Genomic DNA, 22,289 nt, shown 5'->3' with positions numbered 1-22,289 from the left:
CGGCAATATATCATAATATTAAAAGAAACAAATTGTCACCTACTCTGTCGCCCTCTATCGGACATTTGTGTTAGTCTATACTCTGTCCAAATCAGAACACTACGACAAACGCTCACGACAAAAAAAGATTTAAAAAAAAAAAAAAAGGAAGCTTGATAAATGGTGGAGTGACAACAACCCCTTGAAAATCGACACAATCATCATCTAACATGGATGTACTGCATTCCTAAATAGTAAATGGTTAATGCTCCGATCAGAATTTGAGAGTTTAGATTCAAATCTTTTGTCGTGTTTAAAGGCTAAATCAAACTCCAAATACTTGTGGGCCAACGTTTACGTAACAAATGTTACATGGAGTAGGTTTCACAACAAGCCGTTGGTTAATGTGCCACCATATATTTCAGTCTACTGCAAGAGGAAACATTATGATGACAAACGTACAAAAAACACTCCAGAAGTTCTACAATTTTAGGTATTTATTGCAGCAAAATTGCCTGAATAAATTTTTTTTTTTTTTTTTCATGTTGAAGTTGAGGATAAATTGCATAAGCATTGTTTACAGCTCACGCTAAAAATAACCTGGATAATGAGACACTTGCTGCTTCACCAATTCAGAAGAAGGGGCAGGCGTTTATGTTTTGAACTTTTAGGACATATTTTTCTAGAATATTCTGGATGAATTTCAGAACATGTAATATACCAAAGGAGTGAGCTCCAACTGGCTAGAAAATCTTCTTCTTTAGACTTGGTGTAGCGGCATGTGGTTCACTCTGATTGGCAATGTTATTTTATACTCTATTATTAATATCCATCCATCCATTTTCTTCGCCGCTTATCCTCACGAGGGTCACGGGGAGTTCTGGAGCCTATCCCAGCTGTCAATGGGTAGGAGGAGGGGTACACCCTGAACTGGTTGCCAGGCAATCACAGGGCACATTGAGACAAACACCCACACTCACAATCACACCTCGGGGAAATTTTGAGTGTCGTAGGAGGAAACCGGAGTGCCCGGAGGAAACCCACGCAGACACGGGTAGAACATGCAAACTCCAGACAGGTGGCTCTGGGATTGATCCTGGGACCTCAGAACTGTGAGGCCAAGGCTTTACCAGCTACTCCAGCGTGTCTCCTCAATTACAAATATTTGAAATAGAAATAGAGGAGGTTTTGGATGCACGGGTATTTGGGGTTAGTGAGTGCAAGAAATCATGCAACCTGCTTTTTTTTTTTTTTGTAACTTTGTCAACTTTGCGAAACCTCCACCAGCAATGTTGGCAAATCCACTGAAGCAACAACAGACCACCATCCGGGTTAGTACAACCAAATAAAAGGAACAACCCAAAGAAGAAAGTGCGCGTCAGATGAAGTACCATGGCCATCATACTCTTGCTTTTCTTTGTCCTATATGGTGAGTTTGTTTTCTTAAAGTTTACATTTCTCCTTGAGAAAATAATAATAAGAGTTTTATGGATTTTAGGAGCTGACTGCACTCAGATCGTCGGCGGCAGAGACGCTTTGCCGCACTCGCATCCGTACTTGGCCTCGCTACAAGTTCGCGGGCAGCACCTGTGTGGTGGCTCGCTGATCAGAGAAGATTTTGTCCTCACTGCAGCGCACTGCAGGATAGGCCGGTAAGGATGTACCACTCATACAGATTTATTGTATTGCTTACACACGATACAGCCCAATCTTAGGGTTGGGAGGCAAAATTAAAGCACAAGACTACTTACAGTGAAGAAAATAAGTATTTGAACACCCTGCTATATTGCTAATTAGAAATCATGGAGGGGTCTGAAATCTGCATGGTCGGTGCATGTGCACTGTGAGAGAGATCATCTAAAAAGAAAAATCCAGAAATCACAATGTATGATTTTTTTTAATGATTTATTTGTGTGATACAGGTGCAAATAAGTATTTCAACACCTCAGAAAACCAATGTTAATATTTGGTACAGTGGCCTTTGTTTGCAATGACGCAGGTCAAACGTTTCCTGTAGTTGTTCACCAGGTTTGCACACGCTGCAGGAGGGATTTTGGCCCACTTCTCCCCACATATCTTCTCTAAATCAGACAGGTTTCTGGGCTAGCGCTGAGAAACACGGAATTTCAACTCCCTCCAAAGATTTTCTATTGGGTTTAGGTCTGGAGACTGGCTAGGCCACGCCAGAACCTTGATATGCTTCTTACGGTTTTCCTGGCTGTGCGCTTCGGATCATTGTCGTGTTGAAAGACCCAGCCACGACCCATCTTCAATGCTCTGACTGAGGGAAAGAGGTTGTTCCCCAAAATCTCACAATACATGGCTGCGGTCATCCTCTCCTTAATACAGTGCAGTCGTCCTGTGCAGAAAAACACCCCCAAAGCACGATGCTACCATGACCATGCTTCACAGTAAGGATGGTGTTCTTGGGATGGAACTCATCATTCATCTTCCTCCAAACACGGTTAGTGGAATTATAACCAGAATGTTCCATGTTGGTCTCATCTGACCACAAAACTTTCTCCCATAAATCTTCTGTATCATCCAAATGGTCATTGGCAAATTTAAGATGGGCCTTGACATTTGCTGGTGGAAGCAAGGGACCCTTCCGTGCCATACATGATTTCAAACCATGACGTCTTAGTGCAATCTAATGTAACACAAAAGTGCTTGTAATAGCTCGTCGTTAGTTAAATGACAATTTGAAATTTTAGTACAGATTTTCACAAGAATTAGGGAAGTTGACACACTGGATTTGCCTTTGCGGGCCACGTAAAATGATGTTGCGGGCCAGATCTGGCCCCTGTGCCTTGAGTTTGAGCCCTGTGATCTCGAACGATGGATGAATGTTAAGTTGCACTTGACGAGGGCGAAGATTTTCCAGCTTCTGATATGCCCGCCTGACTTGCATAATGCTTTTATTCTTCCATTCAACATTGTGCTTTACATTTTCGATGAAGCTCGTATTTGGGACTTCCTGTGTAAAGCTTCCATGTCCTCCTTGTGGGTCTATGGGTTTTCTCCAGGTCTTCCTCAGGTCTAAGTGTCAATGTTTTGTTTGTCTATTTGTGCTCCGTGATTGACCGGCAAAAAGTCCAGGGTGTACCAGACCTACCACTAGGGCAGGGCAAAAGAAAATGTGTAGATTTTCACCACCAGTGGTCACTTTTATTTTGAGGTTGTCTGCTAAGAATCTCGACTCTGTCTGCAATCTGGATTGTGTCCTTTTACAGTGCTCTCACGGTGGTGCTGGGAGTAAACTCCCTGACAGGGGATGAGTCCACCAAGCAGGTGTTCACCGCTACCAGAGAAATCCCACATCCCGGCTACACCAACTTTGAAAACGACATTATGCTTCTAAAGGTGAATGAGTTGAATCCCGCTGCATCTTTTTGTGCCACAAAAAGCCACGGAATGTGCAAAAGACAACAAAGGAGTATTCTCCCTTGACGAGTTCACACATATTTGATTCCCGTCAGCTCAACGGCAGCGCCATCCTGACTGAGGCGGTGCAGCTGATCGTTCCCAAAAGAGAGCGTGCGGAAAACCGCGAAGGGTGCATCACGGCCGGCTGGGGGGACATCGGTGATAACAGAACCTTGGCCAGCACTCTTCAGGAGCTCAATGTCACTGTGCTGCCGCAGCGCACGTGTCGCCGACGATGGGGGGCAGTCCCCATCCGGAGGACCATGGTGTGCGCCTCTGCGTCACGCGTCTTTCAAGGCTTCTGCTCGGTAAGATCTTGACCGCACTGAACCAAGACTATAAAGCAAATGTGGTTGGATGTGCAGATTAAAGTTAGCCAACAGGGTTATTCTCATGACAGGCACATGAACACATTCGCACCACAGTGAACCCTCACTAGTCGAGGTACCGAGTCCCCAGGTGAATAGTAAAAATATACAAGTATGGAAAAATGCCGCAAAAGTGTAATGGCCAATATTGATAGATTAAACCCCCAAATATACTCTAAACCAGGGCTGCTCAATTTGTCGATCCCAATCGACCAGTCGATCGCCGAGGCAGTTTTAATCGTAGATCGTGAAGCCGGCTGCTTGAAAAGTGGATCTTGGGGTAAAAAAAAAAAAGTTTGGGCACCCCTGCCCTAAACTATGATCCCAAAACACTATCATTTCACTCATCTTACATTACCCTTAAAAATAAATTGCCTATAGTAGGAAATGACAAAATCTGCCCAGAAAAGCGGTCTGCCAAAATGCGTGGTTGGAACGTCTACCTGAGCACAAGCACAAACAATTTGGAAAATCAGAGGTTACGCAGAAAAGTAATAAACCCTTTTAGGGAAATTTTCCATCTGTTGTTGCTTACAGAAATTTTGCTCACATACCACCTTCAAATTACAGTAGAACAGTAGTCGCTTCATTATTTTTGTACACTTCACCTCAACCTTCTCACGTCATCTACTACTTGGGGGAAAACTTTCTCCGATTGACTGATAAGTTTCAATCAAAAATATTTGCCAAGAAGCTTGTGCAGGCCAGAATTCAGAGGGGGTCACCAAGGGGCCATGTCAAAATCACTGTGACCTCTCAAATGACATCACCGATGCTAAAAAATGAAAAAGCTCAAATGAAACATTATTCCAGAGAAGAGCAGTATGTGCAGCAGACGTGTGGAGGATTTTTTTTGAGGCATTTGAAATGCACATTCCATGTTTTCTTAAAAATTCCACAAAGATGGCAGCCTGGCCACATACAAATCGTTTGACTTTGAAAAAAATGCACACAAGTGTGAGGACGCCAGTGTGTCACTGCTACTAATTAGCTCCTGATTTCCAATCAGACATGTTACTACTTTCTTGTCTCCGTGACACATAGATGCTACTTTTTTTTTTTAAACATATTGTAAACTCTTTCAATTCTTGCATTCTTCTTCTTCTCGTAAAATACATTTTCTTTAGTTGGGGACTTAATGTACATTACATTGAACAGCTAGCCGTTACCAGCGGATATGCTATTACCTTCCACTCTTTATAGAGCTTGTGCACCTATGTCATAAAATCACGTGATTTTTGTTTACCTCGCCATATTCCCGGTCAAGCTAAGCATTGCTCAATGCTAAATCGGTTGGAGATGACACGGAAATATGTCTTGTAGGACGACGCCCCGAGTCTTGTCCGTTACCGTAAGACATTTAGAAGGTGAAAATAAACAAAAATTAGATTTAAAAAAATTAGATACGGCACAGATGACCCATATTTAATGGTGAAATCAATGTTTTCGCCAACAAGAAATTGGACTGTTAATTCGCTTACACTTGTCTTGGACAACTGTATATACACATGGAACTGGTGAGTAAGTCGTCGAGATTTACACGGAAAAGTTTGAAAGCGTAGAAAAGTCTGGACGCATACAAATACTTCGTTGCTGGATCTGTTCTCATCAGGAATAAATCCCACGTAGTGACGGTTTTGACGGCTTGTGAACGCGGAAGTGCGTTCGGCGACACGTTAACCTTTGCCGTAATCCATCTGTCTTTTCAGCTAGTACTCAATACAAATACTAATATTTAAGTAAATTACCCTTGGTTTTACACAAACTCTCATTCATTAACGATGATTGAAAAAAAAAAAAAAAAAAAAAAGAGGACCGAGTCGTCTCCATGGAGCGTACACGGAACCGATTGCGCCCACACGTAACCTCCGGAAACCTCTGCGACAGAATTTTTTTTTTTTGAACACTCATTGTTCTCAAATGAGCCAATTTGGCATTATATATAATTTGTGGGAATTTGAGATTGAGAAGAATAATTCCTACCTGAAATGAAGCGATCGCTACACAGGCGTGTGTGCATTTTGCTTGGGCACCACCCATCATGTTTAATTGCTCAAATCCATCGATCTTTTCTGGTCTTTTCAGCTGGTATTCCATAGAATAATCTCTTTGAATATCGGTCTCGTCTGTTGTGATAACCAACAGCACAACAGGTCTCGGGTATTGTAAATACCCCACCCGTTCAATGTGGAGCAGCTCTGTTAGATCGGCAATATGGAGCGGCAAAAATGGTGACGCAAAAGTGCACAAGCTCTATCGGGCTCTCGACCTTTCTTTGGATCACCTTGAGATGTTTACCAACTTTCTTTCTGCTAGTCTCTCATCTTCCTGTCAGACCTCTCCTAGAATCTTCCATCGCGCTGCTGTTCGCTGTCAAGGCAGCAAGTTGTCAGGCTGGTGGCCAACACTAGCTACTCACGCACCGTTTTTTCTCAGTAATAGATTTACTTACGTGCTAATGAATAAAATGGTAGTAGACAAGCTTGTGAGAGACGATTCGCACGTTGCCAGGGTTTTACTGTCCATCATTTGAGTGGTCGCTGCAATAGCCACCCCAGCCGGAAAAACTCATACGAACTTCATCTACAAGTCAAAAAAATGAAAATACCACAAACTGAAATAAAGTTTATTCAGTCACATTCTTGTATGAATCTCCTAGTTGTGTGTTTTTGTGTGACATGTTAAGGGTGATTCAGGCGGTCCATTGATCTGCGACGGCGAGACGGCAGGCGTCGTGTCCTTCTCGGGGCGACGCTGCGGGAACCCCAGAACCCCCGACGTCTACACTCGTGTCTCATCCTTCATCGACTGGATATCCAGGGAGTTGGATAGGAATTGAACAAATGACCATTGAGCTGCGTGACACCAGAGTGCCCAGTTACACAACTGATGTGTTAGTGCTGAGTTTGTCAAGGCGTGATAATCACTTATATCTAAATTTTGTGACGGTATTTTGTACTCATTCGGTGCATTTCAGATGGTCCATTGTCCCGATTAATTTACTTTTTCATAGGCGGGTAAGACAAAGCAAAATTGAAAATGACAATTCCAGAAGTTTCTTTGACTTTTTTTTATTATTTGCTTGCTTTACAATTGTAACAAATAAAAACCACTGCTCATTTCAGAGGAAGCTTTGGTAAATTTGTTTTGAAGATGAAACCATTATTACAGAGGTACTAACTGCAAACAAACCTTTTTAATCTCAGTTACTGATGGTTAACTGTTGCAGCGGAACATGATCAACAGGTCCACATATAGTAGAAATTTTTGAACCACTGACCCAGAGGATATTTTGTATCGGACGGGGAGGCGGTTTGGCCAGGGCATTGTCATCGCTTGCGGGCGTCGTCGTCGTCGTCACTCGGGGCCGCCGTTGTCCGCCGCGGAGGTGGTTTGGCTGTGATCTGCATATCATCTAAGTATGGCTCGAACGATCAGGTAATATTGCCACGGTCGCTTCACTCGGTTGTGAGATGTTCTCTTCTTCAAGAAGAGCTTCCGTGTCAGGAGGGGTGTGTTCGTCTCCCATAGTCGGTGGCAAAGCGTGTTTTCAAAGGCGAATGTCCCAGTGTGACATCACGGACAGAAGATGCAGCCAATATGGCTGCTACTTGAATGTCAAATGAAATTTCCGCAAATTTGCGCATGGATGACACGCTCTCCGCTCATATTTACTTTTTCTTATAGACATTGAAATGAATAATGTTACATGTATTTTTCATGACAATATCTATATCAGAATGTATATGAGCATGACACTTGGGCTTTAAGTCAATCGCTGTCGAGTCTAACGTACTTTTAAAGCCATCTGTACCATGCCTTCACTCACTCCTAGAAAGAATGGTTGCTCCAGCACAACCGTGTCCTTGTCGGCCAGTCGCAACACATTGCGAGCAGGCGTGTTGTGATGCCGTATTACCTTTTCTCGCGCACTGAATGAAGCTAATCTTACAGGACCTCTTTGTAACACGCCGATTGATTGTGCTGCCCACATTGAAGAGGAAACTCGCGTACATAAACAGTTGCTATATGAAACGGGATGAACATACGCTGACAAAAAGGCCAAGAAGTACCCACATTCAAAGTGAAATTCTACCATATTAATTTCTTATGTCAAAAACATAACTATAAATACATTATTATGTTGGGTGAAAATTGTTTACAAATGGGGAACTTTAAAAGAAAAAAAATCATACTATACTGTTTCTGCCAACAAAAAATGTACAAAATGTAGGAAAACAAAACCAAAGGTAAAAATAATACTGTACTTACTATATTGCAACTGTGATTCAACACAGTATCTCATAGCCGAGACTTAATATCTCGATTTGACGACTTAGTACCTATTTTTTTCTTTCCCATGTTTTTTATTTCTTTTTTTACTTGCGCAAACAGGTTTGCATGAACTCACTCATAGCACATACATATGTAAATTAAATTAGTAGATAATTTTAAAATCACACTAATTATTGATTTTTATACTGTACATCCAAAGTTTACACAATTTTCCCATATGAAAATGTAAATTACTGCCTACCCTGACTGCCGAGCTGGCTCGCAGAACTTGTCCGCCTACATTGCCCAGCGTCCATAGCGCTTCTGTCCACGTCTTCTCTGGTTGGTAGTGGCCGAAGGGCATGCTGGGAAACACAGTCCTTTTCACGTCGCCTTTCGCGAGATTTCACCGAGTCGGGTTCCGTGCGGAGCAACATTTTCTTTGACAGACGGAACAGAACCGAAATGAAGTCAGCGTGCAGGTGAAGGCAGACGCAAAGCCTGTCGGCGACTCGGCGCCCAGTCAGTGTGTGATTTTCGGCTGTCAGTGGAACTTGGAAAGGGGCGGATGTAGCTTCTCACCGCCCCTTACCTCCCTGGAACGTCTGCATTGAGGTGGCGCTCGGACAAGCGAGGGGAAACTGGTAACATGACATTACACAATTCAACTATGACCTTATACAGTATGTTGGATGTAAGCCAGCACAGGTGTGTCGGAGTCGCCTATGGCCTTCGTCTCGTCACATTTTGGACGTACTTCTTATTTGTGTGTCATTTTTGCCAGCACGAGATGTCGGTTCGACACGGCTGGCGGAACGAACACGGTCTCGTCAGTTCCGAAGTGCTCGTTCGCGCCGAGCTAACTGCTAGTTAGCCGTGGCAATTCGGTGGCGCCCACACGTACACACATAATCGCTTCCATTGCAAGCGACGTAAATACACGGGAAGTGGTTCCGGGTGACGCGACGCCATTGGCCGAGGGCAGCCGTCGATCTCCGCGCACGGCGATGACGTCAGTCGTTGGCGCAATTCGCTCGAGATGTTTTGGGAAATGTTTCATTCCGCTCGCCCACTGCGCAACTAAAAGAATGTTCTCTTTTCCTTTCAGCCGGTAACCTTCGAATTTGTGGAGGCATGTCAAAGAAAAGAGGCAGGTATGTTCATAGTAAGATTGATGCATCGAGCGGATATTTGGAAATTCAATCTGACGTCCTCACTGCTCTGGGAGTGCAGAGTTCAGGGAGGCAAGAGTGTTCCCCGTTTTTGGGGGAATTTACGAACGACGTGGGAAGGAATCACTGATCTAAAAAAGCCTGGATCGCGCATATCGATCGAGGGGTATGTCGATTGGTTGAAGCCAGTTGGCCGCTGTCTTGGTACTCCCAAAACGCGTGGAAGACATAGTTTACAGATTGGATTATGGTGGACTTTTTTTTTCAAAGTTTGGCATGTAGAATTAAAACTGGTCTTGTGAGCTTGACTTTTTTTTTTCAGTTCTGGTAACGTGAAGGATGTTTAATTCGACTTGGTAAGCCAAAAAAGGCTAAATGCGAATTAAAGACATAAAACATGGTGACTACCAAAAAAAAAACCTTGCATGTTACCTAGGGCCAGATTTCTGTGTTGTTAACTTTTCCCAAAATACGCTGTGAATCACTATCATCATAACAGTAAAAACTAAGCTTTTTTTTCCGTCATAAAAACATTACATTTTAAGTCGATCAGTTAGCTATATTTTTGCAAATAAGGACTCTCAATGGGGAAAAAAACATGCTAAACGCATTGTTCATTTGTTGTTTCTGCGACATCCCATTTCAGACAGAAAATTTAAAATTGTTTCCTTGCATTTGAAAATCGAATTCAATTTGTAGAGTGCTGTATTATGAAATTCATCAGAAATGTCAGAAAATGTGTTTTCCTGCTTATCCACTGATGAAGTTTGGGGAAATAGTTACATCGCTTTTTTGCTAAAAACCATTGGGATTGGGCTGTAAAGGTAAAGAGTGAACAACCGTAAACAAAACTTTGTTCGAGTGACCTAAGCTCATCAGAAAATTTCAAAAAAGCCCTTTACAAACAAACGTTAACATTGTGAAAGTAAATCTTTCTCACTTACCTGTAGAATGTTTTCGCACAGGTCGGCATGGTTTTTTTTTGGGAGTATCAAGATGGCGGACGCAGACTTTGGTGGCCAATGAGCTATCCTGTCTTTCGTTTTGAGATCAGTGGAAAGAATACGTTGGTGTGTCCGCCATATTGAATGTCACTTATGCCTTAATATGTGGTCCTGTCGGGCGTCAGGACTGCGCGCCGGCACTCCGAAACACTAAAGGATACACTCCAACAACATTTTAAACCCAAACGTTTGGAAATGCGCCCCAAATGCGTGTTATATACTTCGGAACGCTCAGAAACATAAAGGGGAAATCCAGTGCTTTGCATTAACAGTGTATCAATGGGTCATGTAATACGTACCCTATTTTGACAATGTGATTTTAAATCCTCTCTCATTTAATAGTGTTTTGAGAAGATTTTTATCGACAATGACGAATTTTCAAGGGCGCTGCCAATTTCACGAATCACACACAATTCTCGGATTTATCCTCATCACCCAGCTCATGTGATTGTGAAATCATGTGACTTGCCAAAATGTCATCAACCGGGAACATTCCAAATTGCCGATCTAAACAACCTAAAATAATATCTGATAAATCTTTATTTTAAAGTTACGGTACCAATGACATGACCCATCTGATACATTATTTTCAATGAGTGGCCTTCCGCTTTAACACATCTTCTGACACATAATCAAACTACGGGATTTTGTGGCCTGCTACCTATTTTTTGAGCAACCAAAGGCATATGCAAAATTTGGAAACAGCCGTTTCCTTCGGCTGTATTGTACTACTGACTCTCTACACTGGGTGGCAAGCCAGGAGAAGAGAAGATTATAAAATGTGTTCTCATTGCTCACTTCATTTTCTACCAAACCTCAGAATGACAGTTTGGGCCACTTTCTGCTGTGTATAAAGGTCAGCTTCGTACAGATGGTTCTTGTTTTGGTTCTGAATGTGGAGAGGAGATACTCCTGCTGCTTAATGCTGGGGAGGATCTATTATAGCTGAACACAGAGCCACCCAAAAAACCCTGAAGAATCCTTGACTTGCTTATTTCTTGGAAATAAATATGCAGAATGTTTGAAAAGTCACACGTGGTTTTATATTCCATTCATCCATTTTCTGAGCCGCTTATCCTCATGAGGATCGCGGGAGTGCTGCAGCCAATCCCAGCTGGCAGGGGACACCCTGAACTGGTTGCCAGCCAATCGCAGAGCACATGGAGACAGACAACAGTTGCACTCACAATCACAGCGAAGGGAAATTTCAAGTCTCCAATTACTGCGTGTTTTTGGGACGTGGGAGGAGACCGGAGTATCCAGAGGAAACCCACGCAGGAATGGGGCAACATGCAAACTTCCCACGGGCGCGGGCCGGGATTCCTCAGGACTGTGAGGCCAATGCTCTACAGCTGCCTCACTGTGCTGCCTTGTTTTGTTTTATTTCATTTCTTTATTTAAACATACAGTGGATAAGCGTCACAGTGTAAAACCTACTTTAACTGGGAAGATTCATGGTTCCATCTTTCATTTGGAATGCTTATTCTTAAATTTGTGGTACACATTGTTTGCACCAATTTGTTTGTCGCAATTGTTTCACAAATTCCTGACCATTTTGCAACATTTCAGAAGTTATTGAAGCTGATGTATTTATCATACATTGGGAACTCACAATCTCCTCTATCATCATTGTAAAATCTTATAATGCTCATATTATGTGTGCCATTGCAGCATAAATGAAATCCAGTGAAACCTTATAGATTGGATTGTCGATTGTTACATTGAAGCACTGTTATCAGCCCATATGCACCCATATTACAGTACAGTACTAATTTGCTTTTTTGTGGCCTAAAATGCTGATTACTGTATAAAGTTATTGTAATTATTTTTAGAAAGCATGAAAATGCATAGTGCGGGTGACATCGTTGACATACAGTACTTACAGGGAGTCACTTTCGTGAGCCGCAGGAATTTGTGTGCTTCTTGGATCCGAACCTGTTGCCAAAGGCGAATGGCTTGACAAAAAAAAAAAAAAAACTGTTACTGGACCAAAAATAGCAGGTTACAGACTTGTTATGAATTCCACAGTTGCCACCCACGCACGTGTGTGCTCTATGTAGAATATACAAGATAGAACCATTATACCGTGGGCACCATGTCAATGCCCCACAAGGCATTGTAAATGTATCTAGTCATGAATATCTGTGACCTGGAAATAAGTCAGTCCCATTATCTGCCAACATTGCGCCATAGATCGAGTAAATGACAACAGCCAATTCTGGAACAAACATTTTGTAAACGCCAAATGGACACATTGTTCCATCATGACGGTACGTTTGTTCCAGTGTCCGTTTTAACCGGTCTGTTTTATTGTGGTTACACCACAGTTCCTTAAGGGTCATATTTCAGAACGATAACTCCGCAGATGTACAGCATGTACCTTCAATGGCCCAAGTCAGACGCTACCCTCCGAGGGCAATGACTCAATTTCACTTGGCAGGAAGCGAAGCATCGGGGAGTTGAGCGACGCTGGGAGCCCTGACCCCAACTGCATCCTGGGTGTGCGCATTCAGCACAACTGGCGCGAGAAGGGCAACCAGAGCAAGTGGAAAGGGACCGTGCTGGACCGACTCGGCGTCAATCCGTCGCTCTTCATGGTCAAGTACGACGGCTTTGACTGCGTCTACGGCATCGAGCTGTTCAAGGACGAGCGCGTCTCTAACCTGCAGGTCCTCTCGGAAAGTGTCGGTATGTCCATGAAAATGTGTCCTTTATGATTCTTATGATGAATGAATGCCCTTTAAGGGGCGTGAGCATGCCTGAAAGGCACCAATTTTTATCCCGATGAACACAACCACTCAAAACACCCTTGGTCACCCCAATCAGTGAAAAGTTGAGAAAAAAATAATCAACCATGATATTAATTGGGTGGTCATATCTAGCATCATAGGACTTATGAAAATGTCAGGGATAAATGCCTGCCTGAAATTGAACAAGAAGTCATTTTTTTTTGTTTCAAGTGGTTATTATGGGGAAATTCCAGGGATCATACTATAACAAACTCCTTCTAGAGAATTGACCAAAATTAGCCCCAATAAGAATACGACAACTTTTTCAGGAGCTCAATGCGCATTGTCCCTGAAAACTAACTAAAATGTGTATTTTATAGGTTTGCAATCAACAAGTTAGTAAAAATAAGCCCTTGACACCAATTTCACTGAACTACCTGAAACTTGGTGGAAATATGTATCATAACTGGATGCTTAGAAAACACATTCTGAGCAACGTAGAGCAAAGACGAGCTCGACATGCTTCATATGTTTACTTTCGATATTAATGGAGAAAGTTAAAAAAGAAATGCTGTTGTTTTAAGATGCAAGGACTGTCAGAGTATGTGAATAATCGAAGAAAAAGTGGTCAAACTGGACAAGATTTGCTGGCTGCTTGAAAAGTAGATCTTGGGATAAAAAAAAAGTCTGGGCACCCCTGCTTTAAAGTTTATCCTTGGAATTTGGGGTGCAAGAGTGGTTTTACCTCAAATTGTGTGTAATTTTGGGTGGGGATTCATCCATTGCATCATTGTGCACAGTAAACAACAGGCTCAAGATACCCACCGGGGCTGAGGAGCTCGTCGGCAAAGCCGTGGAGCATCTCTTTGAAAAGGAAGACGGCGAGAAGAACGAGTGGCGAGGGATGGTGCTTTCCAGAGCGCCAATCATGACCAACTGGTATTATATCACCTACGAGAAGGACCCAGTTCTTTATATGTACCAACTGTGGGACGACTACGCCGATGGGGACCTCAGGATTCTGCCCGAAGCGGGTATGTATCGGCGTGGACCGAACAGCCATTTTTTAACTGTCTCCGGGCTCGCCATTGGAAAGTGTGTCAAGACTAATTATTTTTACGACATTATTTAACCGCTAAGATTTGACACGCATTCCTTATGAGTCACCACCATTATGAATGAGCATGAAATATCTGCTCTTTCGTTAGGCAAAAGTATTAAGACACGTGCTTAACATCTACAGGAAGTGAGAAAAGCTGAATGTTGCAGAGCAATGCAAAATTTCAATGATGATGTTATGAGCCATTTCACGAAGGTGCTCAAAAGACGGCAAAAACCGTCTATATTAGATTCTCTTTTTGTTAAAAAGGGGCGAGTCACCCCCACCGAAGACATTTGAAACAGTTGCTTTGCATTGCTTTTTTCTTTTGTTCCATTAACCCTACCTCTAGTTGCAAGTTAAATTTTTTTGTACGTTACGTACTTTCTGTAAAAATAAAAAACAATTCCCCCCCCATTATTTCTTGTTTAAAGTCATTCTGCACTTTTAATAACAAAACGCTGGGGGCCGAGTCACTACAGATACGCCAATGGACTCCCAGCCTGGGATACTCTACTAGGCTAAAGCATACATTTTAAGCAAAAAATAAATATATTCAATTATTTAATTATATAAAGTATTTAAACTATACAAGTATGCAGTTCATTATCAGGAAAAGACAAATTTTAAAAAAATCGCTTAAAAAAAACTTTTAGGCTTGGAACACATTTTTTCATCTTCCATTCATTGTAATGGGAAAATGCGCTTCGGTTTTCAACCGGCCTTCTGGAACGGATTGTAATTGGAGTGCGGCTGTTTTGTCTCTATGTCCCCTGCGATTGGCTCACAACCAGTTCAGGGACTACCCTGACTATAGCTGGGATAGGCTCCGGGACGCCCACAACCCTTGTGAGGATAAGCGGCCCAGAAAATGGATGGATATGTTTAGATGCAAAGAAAACTGGAATGGGAGAACACTTTTTCACAGCAGTGTACTTTAAAAAAAAATCTCCATCTCCATTTTGTTCAGAAAACAAGCACCTGCTGCCCGCCGACAGGAAGCCCGGGGAAGAGACTGAGAGCCTGGTGGGCAAACAGGTGGAGTACGTGACCGACAAAGGTGTGAAGAGGACCGGCCTGGTCATCTACCAGGTCCCCGCCAAGCCCTCCGTCTACTATATCAAATACGATGATGACTTTCACATCCACGTCTACGACCTGGTGAAAACCACCTAAAGGGAGAGAGAGAGAGACGTGCTCCCTTCCCTCATCCATCCTCATAAGTTCTTATTTAAAGCCATCGCAGACTAGTTGACGCTTCGTAATTCATGTAAGCTTTGGTTTGTTCCTTTCTTTGTACGTTTGCACAGCACAACTGTAGCGGCCAACTCTTAACTCGTCGCGTCCGCATTCCCAAGCGTAAAAGGCCGTATTTGAGTTTGCCCGACGCGCAAAGTTGGGATGCACGCCCACTCCGCTTTGGCATTAAGTGCACAAACGGAGTTAAATCCATTATTTGCGGAATTTCTACATACTTAAAAGTCGGGACGGATGGAATATCGCACAAGTGCTTTACCAGAGATTTAGTCATTAGCCTCCATTTGGCTATGTTAAGAAATCGGTCATTATCGCAGGGTATCTGCTCCTTTAAACATAGAGTATTCTTTGTAAAGCTTAAAAAGGATGACATTTGCTTGCATCCCAATGACGCCACCAAAAAAAAAAAAAAAGAATCATCAAGTGCCTTCAGGCTCACAATTTTTTTTTCCCTCAATAATGTACATATCTCAGAACAGGGGTACACGAACCGCATACTAAAACAAATCCAACCTCAGACGAATGCTTAACCCCTCCGCCCCCAAAAAAGCATAAAAGGTCCCCCCCCACCGCGTATAAAGGCTTTTTAAGTTCTGTTGGTTCAAGCGTCTTCTCAATAGGCAACGTTCGAACAAGCTTGCAGTCAAGTGTGTCCCGGTGCTTGTGTATGGCAGTCACGGAAAAAAAAAAATAAAAATGCAGTTTGAAAAACTTTAAATACAAAAATCCAGAGTGGTTGTATAATCTGTTGATATTGTCAAGAGCACTTTATTGTACGACGTTTACATGTTTAGATTAGTTTTTCTGCCTCTGGGCAATAATAACGCTTCATTTACAGGCATGATGGTTTAAATAATAAAAAAAAAAACAACATTGCAGCACTTTCAGTATTTAAATGCGTACAAGTTGTGTGAAATTGTTGTGAATATTTCAACCAAACAATAAACAGGTAGCTCAAACCAATTCCGGTTGTAGTTGTGATTTCTCAGTAGTTCACCGAACTCTTCTTAAAAAAAACCTCAGATGAATCATTTAAACTCCAATTGCTCAAAAAAAAATTTTAAATGTGGCATTGAAAAAAAAATATAAAATCTAATTTAAACAAAACATTTAAAAAATTGTGACTCAAATTTATCTTTGCACTTAATTTCCTCCACCTTTCAGCTTATTTTCGAAGAGCACAACTTTATGATTCTTTGTTCTTGTACATATTGAAAAACAAATCCAGATAATCCTTGTGGCACAGGGAGTGGTTGCAAAACCTGTTTTAATCGTGTGAGACTCGTATGGAAGGAAATAAGTGCCACCAGGATTTGAATTTGAAATGCCACGGAAAACAGGATTTGAATGTGAAATGTGAAGTGATCATATTTTCAATAGTTGTATTGTGAGGATAAGCGGCAAAGAAAATGGGTGGATGGATGCATTTCAGTGTAATTTTTCAATACTAACAATTTAACTGGCCACAATTCGCTGTCTGAAATTCACCACCAGGCAGGGTTACTTCAGGTCAAAAGTTGAACAGCCAGCCAATCGCTGTTACGCTTTCTTAGTCACGTGACGTCACATACTAAGAAAGTGTAACTGCGAATTGTAGCCGGTGGAATTTCAGACAGTGAATTGTGGTGAGTTGAATTGTTAACATTGAAAAGTTACACTGAAATCAAACTATTGAAAATATGATCGCTTAATTCAAATTCTGGTGGCATTTATTTACTTCTATAGACTCACCATACAAGACCAATGTGAGGATCATTCACTCCCTAAAAATAAGACACTCACCAGCCAAATTAGCCACTTATTATAAAATACCTTGAACAACATTACAGACTGTATAGATTTTAATTTGGCTAATGCTAGAATATTAAATTAATCTGTGAGAAATAACTTTGCAAATGCTGAATTTGTAAAATGGTGCTGATTTATCTACAGTGTCTAAAGTATTAAAAGGTTCACTTTTTCCACATTACAGCCTTTTTCCCAAAATTAAATATATTTCCCCTCTAAATTCCACTGCACGATGGCAGCAAAATGTATGTAAAACTTTCTATGTAATGATTTTTTTTTTAAATATTAAAAAATGTAAAACAAAATTTCAGACAAGAGGTGTTAAATTAATATATTCATTTTGAAATTAGGTTGTAAAGAAACAAAATACTGTATATTGAGCAACTGGCAAATTGTATGAATTACTTCATTCATGCCACTCACACGGCGTTTTAATCAATTGTCATTTGGGTCACAGGAGCACTGTAGCCTAGCCAAACTTAGTTGAGAGGTGGGGTACACCCCGGATTGGTCGCCGGTCAATCACAGGCCGCGCAGCCGGATTGGTCGCTGGCCAATCACAGGGCGCACAACCATTTGCACCTACAGTCAATTGAGAGTCTCCATTTAACCAAACAAGCATGGGAACGAAATATCATACCAAAAAGGAAATGATTTGAGGAGAAATTGAGCACTTTATTTAAAAACTTTATATTATAGCATTATGTACAATAGTACAACCAACATCCCTTCAATTGAACAACTTGGTGAACTAAGTGGGCGGGGAACCATTTTTTGATCAGGGGATATTTTCGTCCTCTAATGCACAATATAACAATTGACCAAGTTATTATTACACTAGAAGCATTAGTGGACATTTAAAAAAATATACACTATACATAATTCCTCTGTGGTATTATTTTTAGTTTATACTTACACGGCCAAGCCAAATGTTATCGCTATGCATAAGTGACCTGCCTGGCTTACATTCTCCACCCGTACTCAATCGGCAACAAATTTAAGGACATGTCAGTCAAGTGAAAAGTGATATAGACATTTAATAACCATAATCCGTCTGTCCCCAGATGTGTTAGTGTTCACTTGGCCAGGTCTTTGACGTACTGCAAGCCCCGAGTGGAATATTCGTTTGCTTTTCTCGGCGCCTCCGACAGAGCTGAAATGGACGACCGCACCCCTGCAACAGAGGCACACGTAGATTAGAAAACTGGCTTATGCAAAAACAACCAGAAACTAAAGATATTGAAAGATATTGGGTGAAAAAAAATTCATAACAGTGGTACCACATATCTCCTTAAAAGATATCCCGAAACGTGTCATGGCTGATGCAAATTTACTACTAAATTTACGCACCAGTATCTTCATTTTCTGTTGTCTGGTTGACTTCACACTTTTGTTCATTGTTGTTACATTACAAAAATCTTTTCCTTTCGGCTTGTCCCGTTAAGGTAAACCAAACATGCCGTCTTCTCAAATTCTTATATTCTTACATAACCTCCCTGCTTTAATGCTCGAGATAAACATTCAAATGCAACTAGACAACTATAACCCAAGTGAAGTTAAAATTCTGTTTTTAAATGGTGATTTCATTTACTGTGTCATCAAAAAAAACAACAACTAAATGTACCGTAATTTCCGGCCAACAAGCCGCGACTTTTTTCGCACGCTTTCAACCCTGCGGTTTACGCAGCTAATTTGTGCATTTTTTCTAACGGCCGCAAGGGGCCGTTTGAGCGGAAAAGGTAAGAAAGAGACCTGTGGAATATATGTGCCGAGGAAGTGACTTTTACCGGCCCCGTTAGCGCTTCGCTAGTGTGTTGCAGCTGTGTTACTGGCGTGCCTCAGTGATATTTACCAGTAAGTTTTATTTTAAAGGGCCCTGCGTACAGTCTTTCTTTGTAAATAGCTCGTGTTTCAATGTGGGCGCTTGCTGCAGCGTATGTATGTACCTAATGGTATTTCCTTTCCAAATGTACTCGGTGAGGCTTGGAACCAGGTCCGCTCTTTAGGTAGAATTACGGTATTCAGTTACCTGGCCTCGTGTGTAAAAAGTGATGGCCCCCTAACGGTCGTTACTGCTTGGGCCAACCTCAGCAGCAGCCAAGTGAACTCAAGCATTTTCTGACTGGAAATGTGTCTCTCACATCTTTGTGGAGATATTTTGGCTCGCTTTTCCTTGCAGAATTGTTTGAAATCAGATAAAAGTGAGGCTTTTCGAGCATAGACTTTTCAAGGTCGTGCCAAGTCTAGACTTTGACTAGGCCACTCCAAAACCTCATTTTATTTTATTTTATTTTTTTCAAGCCATTCGGAAATTGACAGAACCCAAGTGAGCTTCAAGTTGAGGTCACATGAGACAGACCAAGCTGTTCAGGTCCGAGAGGGTAAAACAGCCCAAGACCATCACATTCCATGTTTGACCATCGGTCTGAAGTTTGTTGTTTTTGTGAAATGCTATGGTACATTTACGCCAGATGTAACAAGACGCAGAGGTGCCGCACCTCGTCAGTGCGTCTAATATTCTCCCAGAAGTCTAAGGAATCCTTTCGATGTTTTTCTGCAAAAGTAAGACGAGTGCTTCATGTTGTTTTTGGTCAGTAGTGGTTTTCAACTGGGAACTCTGCTATGAATGCCATTTTTGCCCAGTCCCGTCCTTACGTCATGAACACTGACCTTAACTGAGGTAAGGGAGGCCTGTAGTTCTTTAAAAGTTGTCCTGAGTCCTTTTGTTGCCTCCTGGATGCGTCGTTGCTGTCCTCTCAGCGTAAGTAAAAGTCATTTCCTCGGCACATATATTCCACCGGTCTCATTCTTACCTTTTCCACTCGAGTGCCCCCTTGCGGCCGTTCGAAAAAAATGCAAAAATTGGCTGCATCACCGCATAAACCGCAGGGTTGAAAGCGTGTAAAAAAAAAAAAAATCGCGGCTTGTAGGCTGGAAATTACGGTAAATGAAATTTAAATTTAAATCCAGCATTTTAAATTTACTTGGATTATATGTCTAATATTTACATTTTTTTTGATAATCTTATATACAGAATGTTATTTTTTTTTTGGCCTACCAGAATTCCAGGCCTCCACCGGAGAGAATTCAACCTTGGGTAGCGTTGGAAGCTGAGCCTGTTGAGACAGAAGTCAGAAAGATTCAAACTCCAGTGACATTAATATTTATATGTTTGTGTAGATTCTGAGGTTAGTCACAAGTGTTTAAATTGCAGCAGTGCCCGCAACCTAGTCAGCCAGCATCATCGAAGATTCATTAAACTCCTCCACTACACTCCAGTGCCAACTTTAAAACAAAAGCCTGAAATGGCATTGATGTCCAAAATAGGACAGGTTTAAAAAGGTTTAATTTTGATGTTGGACCTTTCAACACATTGACAAAAAGGTCGAGTCTCACTGTAAGACATGGTTACCGATCATAGTAGCGCTTGCCTTGACTTCAAACTTTTCAGCTGGTCTCACTGTAATAGGAAAATTAAAATCAGAGAAATCACAACTGTCAAGTTGTTTGGAGTTTCTGTACGTGAACAATGGTCAAGATGAAAAATTGAGGTGTACCATTCTTGACAGTTCACTATATTGACGTCAGGGCTTGTCAAATGAAAAGTTAGTGCTTACACCCAAATAATATAATTGCCTTCCATGCATTAGCTGTATTTGCTTCCATTATGTTGTGATTCATGCTTGGACTTTGTCTAGGATAAGCAGTACGTAAAAATGAAATACTGCATTAGCATATGTTGATGAGTTACGTCTGCTCGTTCCGAATTGAGCACGAAACTGTTGCCGAAGTAGACACAAAATTCGGTCGCAAACCGCTTATCCCTTGTGCAGGTGCAGTGTCTTGATATAAGGTTTGCTCTAGTACCTCCAGGCCAAAGTACTTGATCCACTCCTCCAGTGCGGGCGGTATGGCTGCTCTGGCACGCCCCAGGGCCTCGGAACCCTGCTCGCTGGAGCCCAGGAGCCCGGAGTCATAGGCGACGTAAAGCGCACCCCCTGCGATGGTCACCTTCGTGGCCAGTCTGCAAATCAAGATAGACTTCTAATCAAATAAATGGAGCGCTACTTGGAACGTGTCCTCGATAATGTTTTTGTACTATTTGTAGCTACCAATTCATTCATATAAGACGTTGAGAAGGTTGCAAAATCGAATAAAAGCAGAGCATATTGTAATAAAACGTTTAATAGTACTGACTTAATTCATTCGATAGCTTATGACAGGAAGACAGCTAGCTTCCACTGTAAAAAAAAAAACTGGTGGCTAGCTTAGTTGCAAGTCTCCCTCAAGCTGACTTCTAAAACGCCAATAAAACACTGCGCACAAGAAAACAAAAACACTTACTTGATCACAGGGAAAATTTTTGCGGCCATCGTTCACGAAAGAGCTTTCCTTTCAAAGCAACGCCGATTCTTGGTTCAAAAACCGCACTAAAATAGACAGGAGTGAAGGACACACTGTCTGTCCATGGAAATATCAATAAAGGTTCATTCAAACCGAGTGTTGTCATTTACGACAAGTGTCGTAAAAACAGTCACAAACTGGCACCACGTACTTTGTTTGATATTTAATTATTACATTTTCTGTTTTCCATTTTAACCAAACAAGAGCACATCTTTAAACAGGTTCATTCAAAATATTTCACGAATAAACTTTTTTTGTATTTTTCTCTCACTATTTATACAGCCGGACGATGAAAATTTAGATGGCACAAACGTGATCCATGACAAAAGTTAATGTATAAAAAATGTAATCCAAATAGTTTATTGGCGTAATTTATTATTAACTTATATCTTTAAGGCAAAAAAAAAAGTCTTTCGAGCATTCGCTCACGATTTTGGACTCCCACGTGATTTCCAGGTAGAACACGCCCTACTCCGATATTACTGGCTCCTGGACACGCGCGGCTCCACTCTGATTGGCTCTCTACGCAGGCCCGACTGCTTCCAGACTGGAAAAGATGTGGTTTAACTGGCAGCGATCATGTTTCCCATTCACCGTCATCCATCCTAATCCTAACTTTAGCCCTCCCAAAACGTAACCATGCCAATTTTTTTGTTCTTTTTTTTTTTCGAATAAATGTGATACATAGTTGGGATGACGCACAAGCCAATCATGTGGCAGTAAGGCGTGTCCTGCCTGGAACCCGCGTGGGAATGCCAATGACGCGAGGCTCACATGCTCGTATTCCG

General features: G+C 41.7%; 3 protein-coding genes across 3 annotated transcripts; 2 read left to right on the top strand and 1 right to left on the bottom strand.

Annotated features, from left to right (window-relative positions):
• The first annotated feature begins 1,343 nt into the window (after positions 1-1,343).
• On the top strand, positions 1,344-6,897 carry LOC133502995 (mast cell protease 1A-like). The gene is made up of 5 exons (XM_061824045.1): positions 1,344-1,408; positions 1,478-1,631; positions 3,213-3,342; positions 3,459-3,713; positions 6,460-6,897. Exons 1-5 carry the CDS (start codon positions 1,372-1,374, stop codon positions 6,610-6,612), a joined length of 729 nt encoding a protein of 242 aa, XP_061680029.1. The 5' UTR covers positions 1,344-1,371; the 3' UTR covers positions 6,613-6,897.
• Positions 6,898-8,453: 1,556 nt separating this feature from the next.
• LOC133502996 (spindlin-1-like) lies at positions 8,454-16,272 on the top strand. The gene is made up of 5 exons (XM_061824046.1): positions 8,454-8,692; positions 9,157-9,202; positions 12,665-12,912; positions 13,754-13,987; positions 15,023-16,272. Exons 2-5 carry the CDS (start codon positions 9,183-9,185, stop codon positions 15,226-15,228), a joined length of 708 nt encoding a protein of 235 aa, XP_061680030.1. The 5' UTR covers positions 8,454-8,692; positions 9,157-9,182; the 3' UTR covers positions 15,229-16,272.
• Positions 16,273-17,748: 1,476 nt separating this feature from the next.
• Positions 17,749-21,934, bottom strand: micos13 (mitochondrial contact site and cristae organizing system subunit 13). The gene is made up of 4 exons (XM_061824049.1): positions 21,442-21,934; positions 20,965-21,121; positions 20,156-20,213; positions 17,749-18,271 (listed from the first exon to the last, which is right to left on the bottom strand). Exons 1-4 carry the CDS (start codon positions 21,468-21,470, stop codon positions 18,174-18,176), a joined length of 342 nt encoding a protein of 113 aa, XP_061680033.1. The 5' UTR covers positions 21,471-21,934; the 3' UTR covers positions 17,749-18,173.
• Between the last annotated feature and the right edge of the window lie 355 nt (positions 21,935-22,289).

The sequence above is a fragment of the Syngnathoides biaculeatus genome, chromosome 7 (genome assembly GCF_019802595.1).
Source record: "Syngnathoides biaculeatus isolate LvHL_M chromosome 7, ASM1980259v1, whole genome shotgun sequence".
NCBI lineage: Eukaryota > Metazoa > Chordata > Actinopteri > Syngnathiformes > Syngnathidae > Syngnathoides > Syngnathoides biaculeatus.
Note: the sequence above shows the minus strand (reverse complement) of the source record. Positions and strands in the feature narration are given on the sequence as shown.